The 24,140-nt window shown below is 43.7% G+C and overlaps 1 protein-coding gene across 1 annotated transcript in view; it reads right to left on the bottom strand.

Annotated features, from left to right (window-relative positions):
* Positions 1-24,140, bottom strand: part of CCNY (cyclin Y) — a 222,989-nt gene that overhangs the window by 12,808 nt on the left and 186,041 nt on the right. The window contains exon 8 of the mRNA XM_045007393.1: positions 8,164-8,330. Within this exon, the coding sequence (XP_044863328.1) occupies positions 8,164-8,330 (167 nt within the window). The remainder of the gene's footprint in view (positions 1-8,163; positions 8,331-24,140) is intronic.

Here is a 24,140-nt window from a genome sequence, read left to right as displayed (position 1 = left end):
TGGGGGAGTCCACAGATTACGTCTAAGATTTTTATAGGGGTCTACACCTTCATTCGAAAATGTTTAGGGTTCCACAAATGGTGGTGGAGGGGAAGAGACGGTTGAAAACCACTGCAGTTAAAAGGTAGATGGTTTTATAACTGATATTGCACTGTTCTCTATATTGCTTGAGATGCAGGTGTGCAAAGTAAACAAGGTAGGTTGTCATATTGAAAATGGCAACTACAAAATATGTTTTGTAATGTTTAAGAAAAAGGAAAGAGGGATCAATGTTGTACATAATTACTCTAAAGCAGGCAATATAGTTTATATGGAAATTGCAGCAGCATTAAAATCTGCATGTGTGTGTTTACTGCTGTGATACATTTAGGCTACATATTGATTGCACAGGATCAGTGTGATAAAAAGTGGACAGCGCGTGATGAAAGGAAATAGTTGAGGATGAGAGAGGAAAATGCCAAGTGGAGCAGTGAATGACAACTAACTGTTTTGCTCTTCTCACTTTATATAGAGGCCATCACCTTGCTTTCACAATATATCCCCACTCCCTATTAAATTCCCACATCCAGCTTTTAAACATTGATACGTATCAATATTGACATTTAAAAGCTAAACGGGGGGCTAACTTTCTGACAGTGCTCTAACAGCTCTCTAGTAGCACTAAAGCAGTACACGCGTTACAGAAAATCCACACTGACATAAAATTTAACTTTTGAAGAGTTTACCAGCAAAATACAAGATTTGACTTTCTCCAAGCTAAGCCTGGAGGAATAATATAGAACATGAAGCCTGTTGAGAGAGAGAGAGAGAGAGAGAGAGTCTGTCTGTCCATCTACTGAGGAATACACCAACTTTGACAAAACAGCACACATCCTCAGACTTCTTTTGGCTACATCTTGGCTCCCAGATTTCCAGGCAACGTCAGTAGAACATCTACAACTGACTAGCAAAACTACAGACACCTATCAAAACATACACATATTCCTCATTTGAGCTAATGTAATTTAATTAACCAACTCTCTACAACAGATTATTGTAATGTGCTGTACTTATGGCTACCTATCAAGTTCACACGGAAGCTCAAACTAGCTCAGAACACAGCTATATTTCTGAGTGGTGTGAGCTAGTGCATTTATATACACCTACAATTCAGTTCTCTACATCAGCTCCCTGTTTGCCTCTAGATGCAATCCAAAGTGTTGGTATTGATCTATACGGCTGATCTAGAAACCCAGATGGTCTAGATCAGTGGTTTTCAAACTGCAGGAATGTAAGGCACTGGGTCACGGCGGCTCTGGTCAGCACCACTGACCAGGCCGTTAAAAGTCCTGGCAGCAATGCTGCCCAGCTAAGGCAGGCTAGTCCCTACCTGTTCAGACACCGCGCTCTGCCCGGAAGCGCCAGCAGCAGGTCCAGCTCCTAGGTGGGTGGGGGGGAGGGCACCGAGCACCGGCTCTGCACTCCCATTGGCCGGTCAGCAGTGCCTGCAGGCGAGAACCACACGGAGCTGCTTGTGCACCTCTGCCTAGGAGCCGGATCTGCTGCTGGCTGCTTCCAGGGCACAGCATGGCCCGCAGTGCCAGGACGGGCAGGAAGCCTGCCTTAGCACCCCACTGCGCCACTGACTGGGAGCCAACTGAGGTAAGCCCGTGCCACAAACCCCTATCCCCTGCACCAGCACTGAGCCTCCCACAACCCAGAGCCCCTACCTCTCCCCAAACCTCTCATCCCCGGCCCTACCCCAGAGCCCACATCCCCATCGTAGAGCCCTGACCCCCTCCCACACTCTAAACCACTGCCCCAGCCCTGAGCCCCGCCCCCCAAACCCAGAGCCCCCTCCTGTACCCTAAACCCCTCATCCTCAGCCCCAGCCCAGAGCCCTCACCCTCTCCTGCACCCCAATCTCCTGCCGCAGCCCAGAGCCCCCTCCCCACCCTGAGCCCTCATCCCCAGCTCTGTTGGGTCATGGGCATCAACAATTTTCTTCAAATGGGTTGCCAGAAAAAAAAGTTTGAAAACCACTGGTCTAGATTCTGGTTGTCTGAAAGACACTTTCACCCTATACCCTATCACAATGGTTAACATTGCGACTAATAGCTGTGTTGTGTTTGTGTGTGTTAATTTCAATATTTAAAGCCCTTGGCTTCCCAGGCGTCAGGAACCATAGAAATTCATAACACAATCCCAATTACTTGAAAAGCCTTTGGATGAATTAGCTATATACATAATCATGGAAGCCGGTTTAGCAAGCTTTGAATTCTGTGCTTAGGTGTTTGGTGTTCCCCCAAACTAAGAGTTCAAAGCCTGCTGAGCCAGCTCACCCAGGATCATCTAACAGAGAGCCAGCAGGCTTCCCTGAGACTGCTGGCTTTGGAGCTCCATTCCTGAGGACTACAAGAAGTTGGCAAGAACAGACCTAAGATGCTCGGCCGGACTGAGTTACACAGGCGTTCCAGGGCCTAAGGACAAAGTCCCCTGGGGAGCTTAGTCGTGCCCAGCCAATAAGCTCTGCAGGAGCAGAGCTTTGCCTAGTCCTCAGAAGACATATAGAATCTAAGGATAATCAAGAATGTAGGTAACATTTTTAGGTAAGTGAAGTATGACTTTAACAGCACCATCATGCATTCCATCCACCTTTTCTTTCTCGTGACACCAGAACATTGTGTCCTTTCCAATGCATCTTCAAATTCTTCCTCTTCAAATGCACCTTTGATAAACTCAAAATGATGCTAAAACTGACAATCTCCATCACCTTATGTAGGACCAGTCTCAGGTAAATGGTCTGAAATATCATGGGACACAGTCAGTCTTCATTACAGCCACTCAAAACTCTTAGTCTTTCCAGTCTATGCAGGAAAAACACAGCAGCTTCAAAACTGGTTTTTAAGAAATGTGATATGCTCATCAGAGGTTAAGCTGGAGAAGGAGTGAAAGGAGGTCTTTCCTGCAACTCTCAGAACCCAAGTGTCAGGAGTGAGGGAACAAAACCATGTAGGGAAAGAGTAGCTTAGCAAAATCCATCATGAAAAAACTCAAAACAGCCAAGAAAGCACTGCAAAAGTGTATAACATGGAACAATCCTGCAGAGGCAGCGGGTGGATCAGATGACCTACCACTGGTAGGACTTTCCCATCTATACTTTGTATTCTCAAATCTTATGTCTGATTTTGTTGGACTAGAAGTGACATCGACCTTTTACTGATTATTTTTAATGGTAACAGTAACACTTGAATTAAAAAAAAATAATAATAATAGAGTGGCATCTGCCATATTTCCCACCTCAGTGACACGTGGGTATGTGTTTTCCCCATGCCGTCTGGGTGTGCATATCACTTACCAGAACAATCAGATTTTTATTTATTTATTTTTGGCCCGTGACAATAAGCCCTCATTAGAAATGGCCAGTTAATATTGATTTAGACTAAACTTTCTTAATATTCCAGCAACGATAGGTCACATTTTATAAAGCTCCTCCCAGCCAGAGGGACCCCCAACATGCTTAATATAAAGCTCTCAGCTGAATCCTAGCATTTATCCTTTCCCTTACAGATAATTTTGAGACCAGGCATAAGCCTGACAAGCAGTGAACTAACTGGAAGCTAAACTGAGGCTTTTTGAGCAATAATGCTTGGACCTTCACTGCTTTGAGGCTGTAATCTGAGATTTAAAAAAAGATGTGCTGTCTGTAAAAACATTTGTTCTCCTTTCCCCTTCTCTCGCCCCCAGCCCCCAATAAAAAGCTTAGACATGCCAACTATCCAAAGTCTCTTTAATGGTTATGCGTCAACATGAGTTAGAGCAGGGGTCTCAAACATGCGGCCCGCGGAGCTCTTCCCTGCGGCCCGCGGAGCTCCCCCACCAGGGCCAGCTCTAGAGTGGGGAGCCCAGAGCCTTTTAACTCCCAGCCGCGGCTGGGAATCAGAAGGCTCCGAGCTGCCCGCCGCGGCAGGGAGCCCAGAGCCTTTTAACTCCCAGCCGCGGCTGGGAATCAGAAGGCTCCGAGCTGCCCGCCGCGGCAGGGAGCCCAGAGCCTTTTAACTCCCAGCCGCGGCTGGGAATCAGAAGGCTCCGAGCTGCCCGCCGCGGCAGGGAGCCCAGAGCCTTTTAACTCCCAGCCGCGGCTGGGAATCAGAAGGCTCCGAGCTGCCCGCCGCGGCAGGGAGCCCAGAGCCTTTTAACTCCCAGCCGCGGCTGGGAATCAGAGGGCTCCGGGCTGCCCGCCGCGGCGGGGAGCCCAGAGCCTTTTAACTCCCAGCCGCGGCTGGGAATCAGAAGGCTCCGAGCTGCCCGCCGCGGCAGGGAGCCCAGAGCCTTTTAAATCCCAGCCGCGGCCGGGAATCAGAGGGGGCTCCGAGCTGCCCGCCGGGGCAGGGAGCCCAGAGCCTTTTAACTCCCAGCCGCGGCTAGGATTTGCTGGGGCGGGGGGCGGCGCTCTGGCGGTTGCGGGTCGGCAGCTCCGGTGGACCTCCCGCAGGCATGCCTGAGGGAGGTCCACCGGGGCCATCTGCCGCCCTCCCCAGGATGCCGCCCCAAGCGGGTGCTTGGCCCGCTGGTGCCTAGAGCCCGCCCTGTCCCCCACTTACTGCCTGTCGCCGCCAAACTCCCCTCACCCCGCCCCCCTCCCCGAGTTATTTTCTGTGCCTAAGCTCCCCGCGCGCTGCTCCCCAATGTTTGGGGCCGGGTCTCTCCCCTGGCCCCACCTGCTGCCCCCACGCGCCTCCCCCCAGTGTCTCCCGGCCCCCACTTGCTGCCCCCTCACTGCCCGGGAGCTCAGGCTGACTCCACTCCTCCGCTATGCCGGCTTCCGGCATCACCTGCTGCCGCAGGGTCCTAGCGCCCCCCTGCACTAGGGCCAGGGCAGGCTGCCCTTCCCCTGCCCTTCTGCCCTAGTCCTGAGACTCTCCAATGCCCCGAGCCTCTCCAATGCCTCAAACCCCTCACCCTCAGCCCCACAGCCCTCACCCCTGCACCCCCTCCTATCCCCAAACTCCGTCCCAAAGCCTGCACCCCCACCCCCTGCCGCAGCCTGGAGCCTGCACCGAGCACAGAGCCTGCACTCCAGACCCCCTCCCCCACCCCCACCCAAACTCCCTCCCAGAGCCTTAGGCAGTAAATCTAAGTGCGTGTTTTGTCCTTTGAGTGAGGTGCATTACTGAGTGTATATATTTATTAAAACTGTAGATTCTACATTAAAGTGTCAACCAACACTGTCACAATGACATAACCAAAATTAGTACAAAATTTGACAAAACGTCAAAATTAGCACTGACGTTTCACATTACAGTTAAAGAAGTTAATAAAAAAGTTAATAAATTGACTTTTAATAGCATACTATATTTTAATACTATACTACTATATTACTCTTCTTTTTTTTTCTGCCTACCTCCAGGCGCTTCCTGCCGCCAAGCCGCCAAACAGCTGTTGGTGGCGCTTAGCACTTTCCAGGAGGGAGGGGGGAGGAGCGGGGAGCCGCGCACTTAGGGGAGGAGGTGGAGAAGAGACAGGGCAGGGGCGGGGCCTCATGGAAGGGGTGGATTGGGGGTGGGGCCAGGGGCAGCAAGGGGGCGTGTCAGTGATGCGGCCCTCGGGCCAATGCACTAGTCCTCATGCGGCCCTCGGGGTCATTTGAGTTTGAGACCCCTGAGTTAGAGCATAGACCAGACAGCAATACTTTCCATTAACTACTCATGCCTCATGTTACAATAATTCTCAAACATAAAAAGTTAACATTCAAATGTACAAAAGCTACTATAAAAGTGTCTTAAACAGTATATATAACTGGGATTTTGTTTGGCTTACCAATAGTTAATTTTAATTAGAGAAATTCCCATTGAGTTTTACATTTTTGGTAAGATTATGAATGCGGCACCAAAATGATCAATGGAAGAAAAAAAATCTTTTTAAAGGTCTTCTTTCTAAAGGGCTCTTTTTTGTGCTCTTTGGAGACTATTAACCATATTAATAATATTCCAGAGAAGCACATAATTACAACAAAACATTACAGTAAAAATAGCCATAGTTTATGAGTTATATAATTATCAAGAACATGTAGGGAAGCAAAAAATTCAGGTATTAGCTTTTTGCCTCGACAGTCGTCATAAATCAGTTTTCCTTCTCTCTCTCTTTTAAATTATGTAACAGCTAGGGATCAGAAATGTGTAAAAAAAATACTAGAACTGAAAATTATTTAAAAACAGACGCAATCTACATCAGCATGTCCTGAGGAAAGGCAGCTGAAAGCACTGAATAGAGCTCTTCCCCTCCCTGGCTGTAGAGGGGGCACACGAATAAGCATGCATGGTATGCTAGCTGAGTGGGCCTGTGCCCCCTTATGTCTGATTCCCAGCATATAGCCTCTTGCTACTGCCTACAGTTAATGGATTAGGGCCAGACTTCTAAAGGTATTTAGGTGCCTAAAAATGAAGATAGGTGCACCAGTGAAATTTTCAAAAGTGCCTAGTGGCCCTGGGTTGAACTTCTGTTGACAGTCAAGCAACATGTTTAATTTATTGATTTTAGATTTATAAAATTCTCATTATGTTACTCTGAGCATGTATTAATTCATATGATATAAACAATTAAACCAACACAACATCAGCTAAAGGTCTCAATCCTATTTAAATGATCTCAGTAATTGCCCCCTCTTTCTCTAAAGAAGCTAATTCTCCTCAACCCAGCCCCTCAGGGAAAAATATATTATATGAACAGCGCCCACAGCTTGTACATCCATTCCCTAATGAAAAACCATTTTACGTAAACGCCTACACAGATAGTTGCATATACAGGAGCAAACTGTAGTTTGCCCTGTGCAGGTGCACTGGTGAGCATCGGGGATGGTGCAGAGAGCACATTACCTCCTCTAGCATACCTGTGTAGGATGCAGCAGCCATGCTGAAGCAGTTGTTCTAAATACCAAAAAGATTGGTTAGCACTGCCTGTGGTACAGAACACGTGGCCTGGTTCTCACACAAACCTGCTAGTGCCTGAAGACCAATACTGGGGGAATACACACTGTACCTTTTAAGAGCTGCTGCTTTCTGAGTGCATTGGCCTCTTGGAGACATTTTACCTGAATAGCACTATGCTGGCATAATGACTCCAGCCTCTACTGCTCCAGTGCTATTCTCACATATACTCCAGTGCACCTCTGGTCAAACATGGTGCATATCACTGAACTCATGGTATAGGGATGCTGGAAAGCATAATATATATACACGTTCCACAAAGGTCTACAAAAGTGTCTACAATACCTAACCTGCCAAAATTTCACACCCAACAATCTACTGGGATATACAGTGCTTACAATTCTGCTTTCTTGGCTGGCCCCTCTCTTACTGCTGGAATGTATTCTTTAAAAAGATTTAGTGGTACCTTTAACTGGTATTTATCCTCCTAGACAAAAACTACAGCATCCCAGTATAATGCAGTATGTATCCAGACACACTGATGCAATGTTACCGCATAGTCATGTCATGATGCAGAAAGAGGTTGGGGGAAGTGGGAAAATTTCCCATTCCAAATTAGATTTGTGATTTTTAACACCCTGCAAGGTAACTTGGCAAGACAAGAAACAAACCCACCAAAGCCAGTATTTCTGAATAACAGCAACAGCTATACTGGTTGTGGGCCAGAGGCAACTAATGGACTTTGACGTAACGCAGAAATCATCCTCCTGTATAACAAATCCAAAAATTGTGGACCATTGTCCACAAGCAGAATCAACAGCAGCAGTGAATATGATTTTAAAAGACACAGGTAAAGAACTGCAGGCTTATTAGTCCTGTTTTTATTCAACAACAGTTTTTAAGCATCCAGGGGGCCCATTATTTGCCACTCTTGCACCAACACACTCTCCAGTAGTAACATATTTTTTAAAACACCGCTGTAACAATTGTTGTTTTACTATAACAATAAATTGCAAAAAAATTGCAGTACACACAATTTCAAAAATGCTACAATCCCTCAGAGCAATCAGGAATAGGCATAGTTGTATTTACAGTCCTAATAAATTCGTCAGAATCTGTTAACATTCCATGTCTCTAGATATAATCTGGAGTGCACTAACTTTACATAATAAAGTCTGTTAGGGAGTATAAGAAACAAACACATATACACACAAAATTCTCGGCATCCGTAGACTGAGATAAAACATATGGAACTCACATGTCCTCAACTGTGATATCTTTCAGGATCTGGCAGTAATCCACATTCCACACTGCCTGGTCGTCCCAAACTTTGGATGCCAGTAGAATTGCACCCAGTACAATTCGCTTCCAGTTTGCTGGACAAATATCTATCTCTGCGTAAGTTAACAGTCTTTCAAGATATACCTGGGAAGACATGTTATAACCAAAACTTAGTATATTCTTCTACTTAATAGAAATATTAGGGAAAAAATGTATTCTAAACAACCCATTCCACCTATTTTAACTCACTGATCTGATCCCGTCAAGTTTGTTTTGGAAAGGAAAGAAGGGTTTAATCCATTCATACAAAACCAAATTAAAGGTTGGATCTGGTCAATCTATGTTTTGGTTATGACTTTTTCTTTCTGATCTTAATCTTATCACAAGAAAACAAAATTTTAGCAGAGTTTGCAATTGTCTTTAATGAATCCACTCATATTAACAAGCATTTGAATGCCTTTTGACATAACAGTGAAAAAAACGAGGGCACGCTAACGATGCTGTGCACTGACAATTATAGAACACCTTCTTAAACCATGGGTAATCCCAGAGAATCAATTATCAAGCGATATACACTTGTGATGAAAATTACACAGAACGCCTCTGTTACATTGGTGTGCACTTAAGAAGCTTATTTGCACCTTGAGTATGGTGGGATCCTAATTGTTCTGTTTATATCATATTGTTTTAAAAGGACTCAATCTATATATGCCTACAGTGTCCCATATGTTATAACTATGTCACTGTCACCAGGGAGAAAAATCAGATACAGTCTCAGTGAAAGGATTTTTCCTCTCTCTCATGTGAAAGGGTTTCATACATTTCTTCTGTTGATCAGATATTATTTCCAAACCTCCTAATAAACACATTGGTTATTTTTTTACACTATATCCTTATACACAAAAAATGAAAAGTAATAAACATGCTACACAAAGGGCATTTGTAGGGCATCACGGGTAACGTTAACTTCTTCAGAAAATAAGAAACTCTAGAGATTTACGTGATACCAAGAACAGCAAGGGCTGAGAAAAGTGAAGCTGGACCTCACAAGATCCTTAAATCAGCATGTGGTGATGGAGCTGGTTGGGCTTTTAATCTTTAGCTATAATTTTCTGAGTCTGAAACCTACTCTGTTGTGTGTAAATTTTGTGCACGTTTAATTCCTAAGTGCATGAGTACAAGTTTAGGTTTAAATAGAAGACGATAGTTATTATAATACTTCATGCCAAATTCACTCACTAAATATAACCCTACCATTTGGAGATTGATTATCATGCACAGCGGTGGCTCCAGGCATCAGCGCTCCAAGCGCGTGCCTGGGGCGGCAAGCCACGGGGGACGCCCTGCCGGTTCCTGTGCGGTCGGCAGTCAGGCAGCCTTTGGCGGCTTGCCTGCAGGAGGTACACTGGTCCCGCAGATTCGGCAGCAATTTGGCGGCGGGTATGCCAAAGGCAGCTTGCCTGCTGTGCTTGGGGCACCAAAAAAGCTGATCGTGCACCTTGTGTGACTGAGTAGTATTATTTCCACTCAGGGTTTGGCCAATGGACATAACTTCAGACTGCACAGAAAGCTAGTTCACTGAAGCCAGAGAATTTTGACTTTTCCACTTCGCTCAGTGATTTTTTTGGTTAGGGATTCATTTTGAAAAGACTGAACACCTAGCTCACAGACACATGACTGGTTTTCTAACTGCCTGCTAACACCCAATTGCAAGGAAACAGGAATCCATAGAAACATCATTGTTTCCAAATAAGCAAAGACTGGTATTACTCCTGTAACTGCACAGACATGAAATAGGGAGAGCACCTGACCCTTACCATGGTGAAACTTTTAATCATCTCAGATTGCTGTATTTACAATTTGACATAAAAGAAATATACATAATCAAAATTCAATATTGTTTGTTGCTGTTTAGAAAGACAGAAAGAAGCAACTACATTTCAGCATAACACATGGTCCTCTGATCTCAGAACTGATTAATTAATGTATTTGTCTTTATTGCATCTTTTAAAAATAATACAATTATAAATATAATTTTTTTTGGAGCTCTTCTCATGTAAGCACTCCAGGTACTATATGAAAATAAATACTATGATTAAATCACATTTTAAGAAAATAACAAACACCCACTGAAAATTATAAAAATATGGCAAATCCAACACTAGGAAAGGGATGTGGCCAGAAAGGTAAAAGTGAAGAGAGAGGACTGATCTGGATGTTGAAGAGGAATAATTTCAACACTCCAGGGCCCACCGATATGACTATCAACCTGCTAAAACCAACCTCCAGTGATGGCATCTCTGAAAAGGTGGTGAAAAATATTTCACATGTAGCCAGAGCCCAAACCGTTCAATGGTGACAATTTAAACTCAATCTGCCACTTCATGAACTGACAGCGTAAAGAGTGTTACACAATTGTAGTTGTTCACAATGCAGACTGCAAATCTGCTTACAGGTTTGAACAAGCCACAACCAATAGGAATGTCCTGTTGTGAGCAGGGTTAAACAGGAGACTGAATTTCAGGAAAATACAAGTAACGCATTAGGAGAAAAATAATCCAAAAACATGGACAGCTATTCAGTCGGAGGGAGAAACGTATGGAAACTGTAATGCCAAAGGGACCTAGAGCCAAACTCAGCTGTGTTGCAAAATGGGGCAACTCCACTAAAGTTACTGGAGTTACACTTGCTCTATGTCAGCACTGAATTTGATCCCCACTGTGATGGTGAACAGTATATTAGAGACGGCAGGAAATTCAACTAATACCATTTTGAGCTTCATATAGAGAGTCATATCATATCACATCTAACAGGGAGGTAACAGTCCCTCTCTATACAGCTCTAGTTCGATCACAACCGCGATACTGTATTCAGTTCTGGGCAGAAGCAGAAAAACATTGACAAACTGGAGGGAATTGAGAGAAGAGCAAGGAAAATGACAGAGTTGTAAGTAGGCATTTTAGCGCCCTGGACGAGCAAGCATATTTGAGCCCCCTACCGTTAGTTTTTAGATGATCTGAGTTAGGATATTACAGAGGAATGATAATGATTTTTGTAGTGAGATGAGGCCCTGAAACATAAACCCTTGGTATCAGAGGCCCGGTCTGAGGCCTGAACTAAAGTAATGGTCAAGACTTTGCTAACATAAAGCAAAGTTAAGCTGTGAGCCAGAGGCAGGCCCTGCTCACAAAAGTTGGCAAGAAGAAGGCTGCTAGTTGGACATATACACATATCTGAAGGGTATCAAGTACTAATAGGATAAACATTGCCAGGATGGCACCAGAACATTCTGGTATGAATACATTCCACAGAGATCATAGAATATTAAGGTGGAAGAGACCTCCTGAGGTCATCTAGTCCAATCCCCTACTCAAAGCAGGACCAACACCAACTAAATCATCCGAGTCGGGCCTTAAAAACCTCTAAGGATGGAGATTCCACCACCTCCCTGGGTAACCCATTCCAGTGCTTCACCACCTTCCTAGTGAAATAGTGTTTCCTAATATCCAGCCTAGACCTCCCCACACTGCAACTTGAGACCATTGCTTCTTGTTCTGTCATCTGCCACCACTGAGAACAGCCGAGCTCCATCCTCTTTGGAACCCGCCCTTCAGGTTATTGAAGGCTATCATCATATCCCTCCTCACTCTTCTCTTCTGCAGACTAAACTCCAGTTCCCTCAGCCTCTCCTTGTAAGTCATGTGCCCCAGCCCCCTAATAATTTTCGTTGCCCTCTGCTGGACTCTCTCCAATTTGTCCACATCCCTTCTGTAGTGGGGGGACCAAAAGTGGAATCAATACTCCAGGTGTGAACATAAGAACATAAGAATGGCTGTACTGGGTCAGATCAAAGGTCCATCTAGCCCAGTATCCTGTCTACTGACAGTGGCCAAGGCCAGGTGCCCCAGAGAGAATGAACCTAACAGGTAATGATCAAGTGATCTCTCCTACCATCCATCTCCACCCTCTGCCAAACAGAGGCTAGGGCCTCCCCAGTGCCGAATAGGGGGAATAATCAATTCCCTTGATTTCCTGGCAATGCTCCTACTAATACAGCCCAATATGCCATTAGCTTTCTTGGCAACAAGGGCACACTGCTGACTCATATCCAGCTTCTCATCCACTGTAATCCCCAGGTTCTTTTCTGCAGAACTGCTGCTTAGTCAGTCGGTCCCCAGCCTGTAGCGGTGCATGGGATTCTTCCTTCCTAAGTGCAGAACTCTTGTTGAACCTCATCAGATTTCTTTTGGCTCAATCCTCCAATTTGTCTAGGAGATAATGAGGAACAGGCCAACCCATCCTAAATGACAGGGTCAAAAGGATAATATGATGGATAGACTTGCTGGTTTGAACCAACATGTACCAGGAGAGAGGCAGCACCCCAACATTCAGAGGAGCTGTACCTCAATGCATCAGAAGTATTGTGTAACTTGCTTGTACCTGTGTGTAAGAATGGATCCCTGAGTGGATGTCTTTGTCCAGCCTAGGGGGCAGTGGAGAGTCCCGCCACTGACTGAGCTGTGTCCATTGTCAGGGGGCACATATTTGTAATAAGTCTGGTAGAGTCTGCAGGAAACTATTACTATGCTTTGTTTGACAATAAACCTGGCCGCGTGCCTTCGTACCTTATCGGAGTCTGTGGTCATTGGGGGTTCTCTTGGGGTCTGCTGTGTCTGCGATCTGTGCAGAGCCGGGGCAGCACACAGAGGGAACACACGCACACTGTTATCAACATTGGACAGAGCAGAGCACCACACTGGGGATGTCTGACGACAAATTTATTTTTGCGTATTGGTACAGTACATAGACAATAAAAGCTACTGTATGATTCTTTTAGGTGCTACATTAATCTTCACACAATCTTTTAACATCCCTATAGTATCTTCCTACATAACCTTTAAATAAACTCATTGATAGTTACTGAAAAAAAACATGGACTGAAGATAATTGTAACATAAATATGGATATTGCAATGACTTAATGGCACGAAATATTCAGAAAGACATAAAATTGTATTTCTGTTTATAGAAAGGTGATACTGGTGGTTTTCCATCACCCCACAGTGAGACTGTGGCTAGAATAAACAGCCACCTCTCTCGATGACACATAGGAGAATAAGAGGGACTCAAGAGTAAACAAAGAATGAATTTACCTCAGAGGTGGATTATCTAGCAACTGAATTACCAACATAGCATCTGACGCTCTATAAGAAGAAGCCACCCTTTCTCTGGCCTTTATATGAGGGAGACAGCCATTTTGGGGGGTGGGAAAGTTGTAATATTTGTAATATTATTGCTTCTTGGTACAATATTTATGGTTGGCTTATACCTGATCATTTCTCCTTCTGAATCTTGCCAAGCAAATTGTGATTATGCCCCTTTAAAGGTGAAGGACTCTAGCAGCACGGCTTGTTTGTGTAAGGCCAGTTGGGAAGTATCATTCAGTCGGGGAAGCATGTTGTGACAGCTGATAAGAGCCATGACGCAGCCTGCATCTTGACAGGGAGTTAGACTAGATGACCCTTGCAGTCCCTTCTAACCCTATGGTTCTATGACATTTGACTTCTGGACAGGTGAGGCCCCTCTCACCTAAATGTGGTGACAGAAGAAAGTATGTGGCTGTGGTGATTGTGAAATCAGATTATTCTGTGCTTCAATGAGAGAAATGCCAGTGCCAGGGTTATAGCGGCTAGATGGACACATCACCGAGGTGATGGCCCCAGTGTCGTAGAGACGGGTGTCAGGAACAGACTGGCTGGGTCACAGCCTAGAATGCTAAAAGCACAGGTCACAGTGGACATACTTCTTCGCCAGTGCATATCTTACCATCAGCCCCAATCCAGATCATTGCCCAATACGGATTTCTCTACTGGACACTTCACCTGTATTGCAAATGTCCTGTATTTTTCATCTGTCACGGCACAACTGAAAAAATTGTCCCTAGCACAGAATTAGAGGCATTTTAAAAGAAAACCCAAAGGGGTGTTCAGCATCCTGGGCCAGTCTGCCCTGACGGTGTCAGTTCCCTGATGCGTGAGTGCACCTTGCTGGCCAGTGAATGGAACATTATAACGATGGATCAGAGGGAGGCTCCTTATTTTGTTCTCTGTAATAACCATGAATCAAGCTGGGGCTGCAACAAGTAAGGATAGGTCACAGTAACAGGAAAACACAGCTAAAGGAGGGAGCAGGGTGTGTTTTACCTACTCTGAGTGTTGACTAAAAACTTAAGGCATGTTTTACTTGTGCAGTGTTTACCTTCTTTGTTTCTGCTGTTGCTTCCCATAACTGTAAATCACAAGCAGCTCAGGACATCTCCATTTTTCTTGTCTGAACACTTCCTCCTCAGCATGGAAGCCCCTCTGCCCACACCCTATTTTTGTAAACAGGGCAGGTGGATCATCCCCTCCCTGTAATTGTTCCCTCCTCTGCCCCTCCCTGCATCAGGGCTTTGCCCTCTGCCGCCATCTGGCAGTGCCTCAGCACTGGCCTGAACACTGGCTCTTACCTCCCTCCCCCAGTTTTACTCCTCAGCCCGCTCCTGCCCCTGCCTCCAGCTGTTTGATCCCCGGCCCTCAGTCAGTTTCCACCCCTTGCTCAGACCCTGCCCATCCCCCTCAATTTGCCCCCTTTAACCTTTTTGATCCTTAGTGAGGGCAGCAGCTTCAGCTAAGTAGGAGCCAAGCAGCACTCAGCGCCCTGAACACCTGCTGCCCTGCCACGGTCTTAGTCCTGGGAATCCTGCTCCCGCCGGGGTCACTGGGCCTGTGAACCTGCCAGAAACGTGGCGGGGGGGGGGGGGGGGACGGGACGGGACTGACTGGAAAATGATCAGGGAGAGGGGAGGAAATATTAGAAGAGCTAAATATATATAGCTTGGCTCAAAGAAGATTAAGGACATGAGATACAGATATTTGAAGAGTGTAAACACCAAGAAGAAAGAAGAATTATTTAGGATATAGGGAATATAGACTAGAAACAACAGGCTAATGTAAATAAGAGCACATTTAGGTTGGAGGGGTAATTCTCCTTAGGGAAGGAGGTGTGGCCAGCACCCTTTCCTGGGGCTCTGCAGCTTTAGAATCAAGTTAGGACTCCAGAGAACACTATTTTATTCTTATACTACCCTCATCACCATAGTAGTCAAGCACCGTCTAGCAGCCCATTAAGCAATCTGTCCTGTTTGGTTGATTCTCTCTCTCATCCTCTCTCCAATAGGAGAGCTGTGTGTGCAGCTCAGAGCTCTGTTTTGGTGGTTTTTTTTTTTTTTTTTAATGTACATGCTATTATGCACTTACATTAGAGAAGGCAGGTCTAAGAAGTGTGCCTGGCACTTGGAAGGTTTCTAATGGTCCTTAGCTTCTGCAGGAGTTCCTTCCAGTCTCAGACTAGTTCCCAAGAAATCTCTGTCTCCTGCACAGATGAGCTTTACCCTTTAGAGAGTTAAATTGTGCCAGTGGAATGGAATTGTTGGCTACCGTCTTCATCCCAGTGCTTCAGGTCATCTCTTAGGTATGCTGGGCCCAGACCATGAAGCACCTTGAAACTAAGGATTGAGACTTTGAACTTGACTCAATATTGTACAGGAAGTCAGAGTAGAAATTAGAGAATGGGTCTGATGTGCTCGTGGTAGCCCGTGTAGCTGAGGAGACATGTTCTGGCTAGTGGAAGCTCCTGGGGAGAGATGCTAAATCAGAACCAACTTTTAGAGCTGTTCCAGCTGGCTCTGGGCTCATTTACAGAGCAAGGCTTTTGGGTGATTATCACCGTTTTAAGCAGATTCACTGGCAGCATGGGACCAAAACTTGGCTTCCACTGGCACAGGCCAGGAAATGGCTCTGGGCTCAAGAAAAAAAAAAAAAGCTAGGTAGTTACTCATGCAATTCCTATTAGTATTCATGTAATTTGTGCAACTAAGTCTCTGCACATTTAGCACTCTGGTAAACACAGATCTTCTCACTAATTTCAATACAATTTTTGTATCAGATAGACCTAAGATTTATTGTGCTCTTATAATGTCATTGCTAAACTCATTATGTTCTAGTTGTCCTTCTTTCTTAACATACAAAAATAATATACCCTCTGTATTTTCCTGTTTTTAGGATCAGTTGCTATAAAGGTGACTAATAACCTGAATTTAAAAAGTTCATCTTAGGAAATTATGTTATAAAATGTACTAATACTGGAGGAAATGAATCTGTACCTGAAAGAATCAGGAGAAGCAATCTGCCATCTTTACTGAAGACTCATCTCCACGTGACTATCTCAGAAGATTTTTCTGTTACAGAACCATAAGTAATACAATATAATTACCATGTATGGTGTCCAGAAGCCATGAGTTAAATGCCATGAACTACCTTCACCCACTTAAAATAGTTTGATCCATCTTTAGAAATAGCCTTAACAGATTGCAGACATTCTGGAATAGCACTTTATTTCCATGTAATTGATCCCTAGAGACTCATCTTTCTGACACTAGGTTTATGCAGATGAAAGTCCACAATGCTTCCCTAGCTAAACATTCACAGAGCTAGATTCTAAAAACTAAAAGCACTTACCTACCCCAGTTCACTTCCCCATTCCTCTCAGTATTTCCAGAACCTCCAAAACCGATCTTTACCCAATGGTAACCATCACTAGTGTGGCTGTAAGACTCCAGCAAGCATGATTATGGAGTCTACAGTTTGGCTCTCAGATTGATTGGCAACAAGACTGCCGTACAGTGAGCTCAGTTCTTATTTAAACAAACATCATAGGATAGAAAATGTTGGTGGCCCTTAGCCAAAGAAGATACAACTTTGCTTTTATTATCTGAGACCGCAAAACAGGTCGGACCGCCGCCACACACACATACTATTTTTCCTTTAAACACTAACTGCACTTCAATCCTCAAAAGAAACCTTGTTTACATATTTTGGTTACTTGAACGCTCTGCTCTGCTGTGGAAAATCTTAAATAATGCTCATTTTAAAAACAAAATCTTATTTTGAAATGTGCCGTGCCCTCAAATTCCAGAAGCACTGGTCCTTATAGTAAAACAAACAAAAACAAAAACTTTCTTGATATATATGCCACCTAAGCTGGCCTTATCTGCATGTCTGTATTACATTTGTCCATTCATAATGTCAAGCCGCAGCCTCATACAACAGATTTTCCTGTAGAAAACTTGGCATCTTTGTATTTCACTGTAACCACAAATCAAATTCTTGGGTGTATCATGTAAGCAAACTTTGGGCATTTTTAATAATACAAACATAAAACAGAATTAAAGCTAAAATCTCAGTCAGAATAGTAATAATTATGGCTTTTTCTTGGCCATTTCACAGACTTTCACCAAATATCTGATTGGAGGTTACACTCAGGACATTAGCAGCCTAATATTTTAGCCATAAATTAAACTGCTTAGGTAATTTTTCCTTGCTGCGAATACCTTTCTGGTGACACACTAATAGTTGAATAATGTTTATTACATACTTCATAGCCCACCAACAGGATGCAAGACTTTTTGAAGGAAGAGAAGACTGGAACTGAGATGGTATTGATTTGTTTGCTTTGAATAAGAGCTAGGAAAAATTCAGAATTGCCATCCCATGGGAAATTCCGATATTTCAAATTTTGTTTTCCTCCCAAATTGGGACAAAACGTTGAATACCAAAATTTTTGTTCAAAGAAATATTGAAAAAAAAACATTCTATTCAGGAGTATCAAAACATTTCATCTCAACTTTTTCTGGTCCAAACAAAACATTTAGATATTCCCAAATCAAAATGTGTATTTTTGGCTTATTGAACTGACCTCAAACACTTTGTTTTTAGTCAGTTCAGCATTTAACTGCACTTCCCCCAGTATGAGCAACTGCCTCATAGGAGTTACGGTTCAAGACCTTGATATTCAATTCCCCCTTACAGGCCAGGCTTCCTGGCCAGACTGCATCTCCCATGATGCACTTGTACTCCCGTGACTTCCATGATACACCACACGGACTCCCAGAGGAGAGGCCATGTTGTATTAAGGGAGATGCAGTCCTCAAGGGAAGCCAGCCCATAGGAGAGAAAGGAGTCTGAACTACAAGTCCCATCAGCAATGCATCACAGTGGGAAAATGCAGCTTAATGTTAAACTGACTCAAAATAAAACCTTTTTAGGTAATTTCAAACAAACCAAAATATTCCAATTCAGGTTGAACTGACCCAAAATGAAGTATTTCATTTTTATTTTTTCCCAATGGAAAACCAAATTTTTTTTTTTGCTGAAAAATTGAAATGTTCCTAACGAAAATGTTGATTTTGAAGAAACTTTATTTTCTGTTCCCAACCAGCTCTACTTGTAATGGCTGTTTTTATCTTCAGACAAAATGGAGGCTACGTAGGGAGCACTGAAAATAAATAACTTGAAATTGCCATCTCTATTGCAACACTGGCAAGATTCAGACAAGTTGTTTGTGTGGCAGACTAGATGTTTCAGTAACAGGAGTAAGAAAACAGGAGTAATTTGGTATACCTTTCCTGTTCTGCAAAATGCAAGAACTTTGTTGACCTGCACAGTTCTGCACTGAAAGCATTTAATTTTGCAATAAGCTTCACAAAAGGCCCAAACCTGTGAAGTGCTGACCGCCTTCTGAAGTCAACAAGAACTGAAGGAACTTGTAGGCTCAGGCCATTGAAAACCGTTCAATACTGGGTGCCTAAAATTTAGGCACCTAAATGATTCAGTGGCCAATTTCCAGTGGCGCTGAGTACTACCTGCTGTAGTTCCTCTGGGGGGAAAAAAAAAGTCAAGCTGCTTTTACTCAGATGCCTAAATATACATCTAGGTGCCCAAGTTAAAATATGTTCATCTAAGAACTTTAGAAATCCCAGTCCACTTAAACAAGAGCCCGGTGGAGCAATGAAGTGGTAATGGTAGAGATTAATTACGTCAAAATCAAATTTATTGCAGATTCGGGTGCAGTGAAAACTAGAAATTGTGAAAACTGTAGCAGAGGTACTTCTTTAGACCAGATGATATCTTTTCTGAAAGAGAAATGTGGGGTCAATTAAAGGGTAGATTCAGAGTGCCCATTACATCATCCAATCCATGTAAACTACTCAGAAAGGGTAGGTATGATGGGATAGCCTAATTTTGGCAATTAATGAAAGATCAATTGCCAAATCATCAGCAGGTAAGTATGCCCAGTAGTCTGGGATGGGATGGGATCTGAGTTACTACAGAGAATTCTTTCCTGGGTGCTGGCTGGTGAGTCTTGCCCACATGCTCAGGGTTTAACTGATCGCCATATTTGGGGTCGGGAAGGAATTTTCCTCCAGGGCAGATTGGCAGAGGCCCTGGAGGTTTTTCACCTTCCTCTGCAGCATGGGGCACGGGTCACTTGCTGGAGGATTCTGTGCAGCTTGAGGTCTTCAAACCATAATTTGAGGACTTCAATAACTCAGACATAGGTTAGGGGTTTGTTATAGAAGTGGATGGGTGAGATTGTATGGCCTGCATTGTGCAGGAGGTCAGACTAGATTATCATAATGGTCCCTTCTGACCTTAAAGTCTATGAGTCTACGAGACAGGGGACAAATCTGCTTACTTTGCTTAAAATTCACTATCCAGTCAAAATGGCTAGTTACATGTGAAGAGTTTATATAACAGTGACTATCTCTGGGAAAACAAGATCCCTGATTAACTAGCTCACCTTAAAAAGATAACAGAGTAGCAGATGTGCAGAATTAATAACTACATATTTCTAATACAAAAGTCACTTGTTAGTCATACTTGAATGTTTTTGGAGAGAGAGAGAGAAAGCACAATGGCGCAAGTAGGCAGTCAACCTATGGCTAACTGAGCTGATGGAAATCACCTGGCATTATCAGAATGTTATAAAATTTTCAGACAAAATACCAGCAGTAGGAGCAAGGCCTTTGCCAAACATAACTTCATTTCTCATCAGCCAACAATCAACCAAGAAGGAAAAACGAAGGACTTTTTAGCATCATAAAGTAGAAATAGAGCCTCTTCTCATGTTTTTTTCAGTGCTGTGGGTCAGATTCTGATTTGAATTTTACCATTGAAACCTTCATTGATTTCAGTGGAATCACTGGATTTACACTGGTGTACCTGACAAGAGAGTCCAGCCTATACTGTTTAAGGTTCCAATCCTGCAACTGGTAGTGTGCAGTTGTACCTGTATGGACCCCAATCTGCTGCAGTAGCGGTCCCTGTGAGCACAGTAATCTGCCCACACACTATCAGTTGTGAGACGTGGGCCTAAATGTTGTTATCCCCCACATACCATGTGAAGGCAGAGTTTCCATTCCTGTGCACATCAACGAAGTAAAAAGGAATAAATACATCTTTTTCTTCACAAGCACAAGAGTTTGGTTCATCCCAATGTCTGAAACTGAAAAGGGATTTGCACGGAAAGATTATTGTATGTACTGGTGCTAAGGTAACTTTTGCTAGGCACTGAAAGACGCTTACGGGCTCGAATCCAACCACTGAACTGCCATATGCTTCTGTTCTGAGAGATTAGCCAGCTCCCTGCTGACTCTGTCCAAAAACCACTTCATGCTTTGCACTTGCTCAGCTGGGCACCTAACATGTTCCAGACAGGCCTGGTGCCATCCATTTTATAGAAGCTTATCCAATTTTGAAAAAAAAAAAAAAGAGACCAAATGTGAAAAGTAATGAAGTATTTAGCTGCAAAAATCTCTGAAAAAGGTAGCCAAACATCATCATCATAAATAATAATAATAATAATAGTTTTTAACACAAACCAGATATTTAACATTAAACCTTAAGTGAATCAGGAGAAACTCAAGTGTTCCTAACCTCTGATTTTACCACAAAATTTCATCCAGTTTCTCTTGGAAAGAAAGATGCAGCTAAAAGACATCAGACTATTCTATGATATTCAGGGCCGGCTCTGGCTTTTTTGCTGCCCCAAGCAAAAAAACACCTGCGGGCCGGCCGGAGCAGTGAAGGGGGGAGGCACAAACAAACCTGTGGGCCGGACGGAGCAGCGAAGTGGGGGGCGGACAAACAAACCTGCAGGGTGGATGGAGCGTGGGTGCAGGGGGGACTCCCAGCCCTGCAGATGTGCCCCGGGCAGCGGGGGGGGAAGAGAGAAGGGGGGCAGTCAGGGCTTCCTTCAGCAGGGTGCTCGCCATGCTGCCTGCTCCGGTGGGCGGGCAGGGAAGGACGCGGGCTGCCCTGCCGCGCTTGCTACAGACCTGGCACTGCTCCCAGCAGGGCGCTCCTCTCCTCTGCACTGCTGCCCCCTACAGGGCGGCCGGAGCAGCGAACCAAAAAGAAAAAAGAAGAAAAACCTGCGGGGGGGGGGGCCGAAGCAGCGAATGCCGCCCCTTGGAATCTGCCGCCCCAAGCTCGAGCTTGCTCAGCTGGTGCCTGGAGCCGGCCCTGATGATATATATTTTCCATTCTCCTTGTGACATTGGGCCTCACTGTTCCTTCCTAACACAGCCAGGATTCCCACTGACTTAAGTGGAAGTTCTGGGTTCACAACGAATGGAAGATCACGATCATTAAATCAAAAGGCTAAAAATAAAACCGCATTCCCTGAGTGAATTTGTCCTTTTACCTTTGGGGGAAAAAACAGATTCCCCCCCATTCTCTTAAATTTTGCTTCTTTGCAATATTTCTACTGAAGCAGAAGTCAACACAGTTCCATGTTGTTTTCTTGTGTAATTATGCACCATCACAGATACTACTAGTAGGAAAGTGCAGAGCTCCAAAGAAAAGCACTTGTAGTCATTACTGCAGAATTACCACAGATCAGCAGGTTTTGGTTTGTTTGTTTTTCTTAAATCACCACCAGGTATGTGATATTGTATGGAAGATACAGAACTGAGCCCAACAGGAGTTTTTTGACTTTGTCTCACTGCCCCCCATCCCCAAAAAAGGGAGGTAGTGATTTTAAATTTCCTAGACAGTGAATTTAGGATTCATATATAATATGGAGCAGATTTTATGTCAGATGCTAACCTTATGCTGCCACATGAATCTTTGGACACAATAGGATATCAAAATTAAACAAAAGATAAAGAATAGCATTGGGGCAATTTACTTTTCTTTTTTAAATGACAAGATTTTATTAAATAAGCATCCAGGACAGCTTTTATAAGATTGTCACTAGCAAGAGGAATGGTGGCCAGCACGTGGAAGGGTTTTCATATCTTGAGCTTGTCAGATATTCAATAGGGCTGTGACAGCTCTAGAATTCATGTCACTAGGAGAGATTAAGGAGTATGGTGGAGTGACATATTTTACTAACTGAGTGCCCATTCCTCCCCTTCCCTCTTACATCAGCTACCTCCTTCGCGAGTCACAATGGGTTGTCACACTATGGCTAATGGGGCTTCCTGTTCCATAAAGGACACCTTTCTATTGTCAAGAAAATCCACTCCTATCTGGTAAAAATGGTTTGCAGACACCCAGCAAAATCAATAACCAGAAAGAAAAATAGCCTTCTCCTCCATACGTCAATTTAGCAAGTCAAACACATGTTTTTAGATTAAACAAATTTTCACTAGCAGTTAAAAGTCAGAACACTCACTGTAAATACAACCAATACCTGTAAAGGGAGGGCAAGTTTTTTTTCTCTACACATGTAGACACACACACACACACGAGTACCTATAATTATAATGAAACTGTCTTGCAGGAATACCTGATAGAGAGAGACACTAAAGCACTAAGCATTAGACTCTTCTTATGAGGAAATACTGCAGGTGGGATGAACTTTCTCTTTACAGTTCTGCAGTGCTCTATTTATTCTATTGTTGGAAACCTGACTGTTTCCAGGATAAAGAGAACATTTGGTTGGATTCGTTAAATCCATATATTTCATATGGCAAATGTTGACTCTCTTATGTAATTACAATACTCTCATCACTGTGACATACTGTGGAGATGAACGTGGTACAAATGCTGAATCTGATCTAGGCACCAACAAATATCTTTTTGTATCTACATTCATCTAAATTTAAAAAAATAATTTTGGCTCTCTTAGGTACTCATCTGGCCCCTTTTATCATATTATCTGAGCATCTCACCATCATGTATGTATTTATTCTCACTACAGCCCCGAGAGGCAGAGAAGTACTATCACCACCATTTTACAGATAGGGAACTGAGGCTCAGAGAAAGTAAGTGATTTGCCCAAGGTGACACAGGAAGTCTGTGGTAGAGCACAGAACTGATGTCCAATGGACCATCCTTCCGCCCCAATTTTAGCAATCAGAATGCTTCTGTGTTTGTAGGACAAAGTGACAACATAAGTAGTGAAGACACCGATATAGTGTCCCGTTTTCCTTAAGATATGGATAATATTAATACTGAGCACTTATACTGAGCTAGCCAATTAAACAGTGACCCTACTAGATCGTGCCACTACCACCCAACCAGCAACATAGAACCTTGAGAGCAATGTTGCTTGGTGGAAAATGATGACATTCTCTCAGTTTCATCAAGGATGGAAGTACCTCCTAGAGAGGGAAGAGAACATATACCCAATACCCCTTCCATAAAGCCAGGTCACAGCTTGAGCACAAGCCAGCTATTCGCCAAGACAAAAAATGTTATTTAAAAGAGTTTTAATCAGCAATAAAATTCATTCTTTCAATTATTGTAGTTTCTGTGGTGTTATTTAATGCAACTTAGTATTTTAATTGTCTCAACCTCAGATATTAATTTCCTCACCTATCAGTACAAGAAATCTCTTTGCAGCTTTGGAGGGCTTTGTGGAAATTAAATCTTTTTGTTTAATTATAAGTTGTTTTTGCTGTAATATTAAAGGCTTTAATTAAAATGTTTTAATTAAGCACTTAGAGCAGGGGTGGGCAAACTATGGCCTGGGGGCTGCATCCAGCCCTTCAGACATTTTAATCCGGCTCTTGAGCATCCGCCGGGGGAGCAGGGTTTGGGACTTGCCCTGCTCCAGCGCTCCAGTT

This window comes from Mauremys mutica, chromosome 2 (assembly GCF_020497125.1).
Source record: "Mauremys mutica isolate MM-2020 ecotype Southern chromosome 2, ASM2049712v1, whole genome shotgun sequence".
Classification (NCBI taxonomy): Eukaryota; Metazoa; Chordata; order Testudines; family Geoemydidae; genus Mauremys; species Mauremys mutica.
This window is presented reverse-complemented; position numbering and strand designations above follow the sequence as displayed.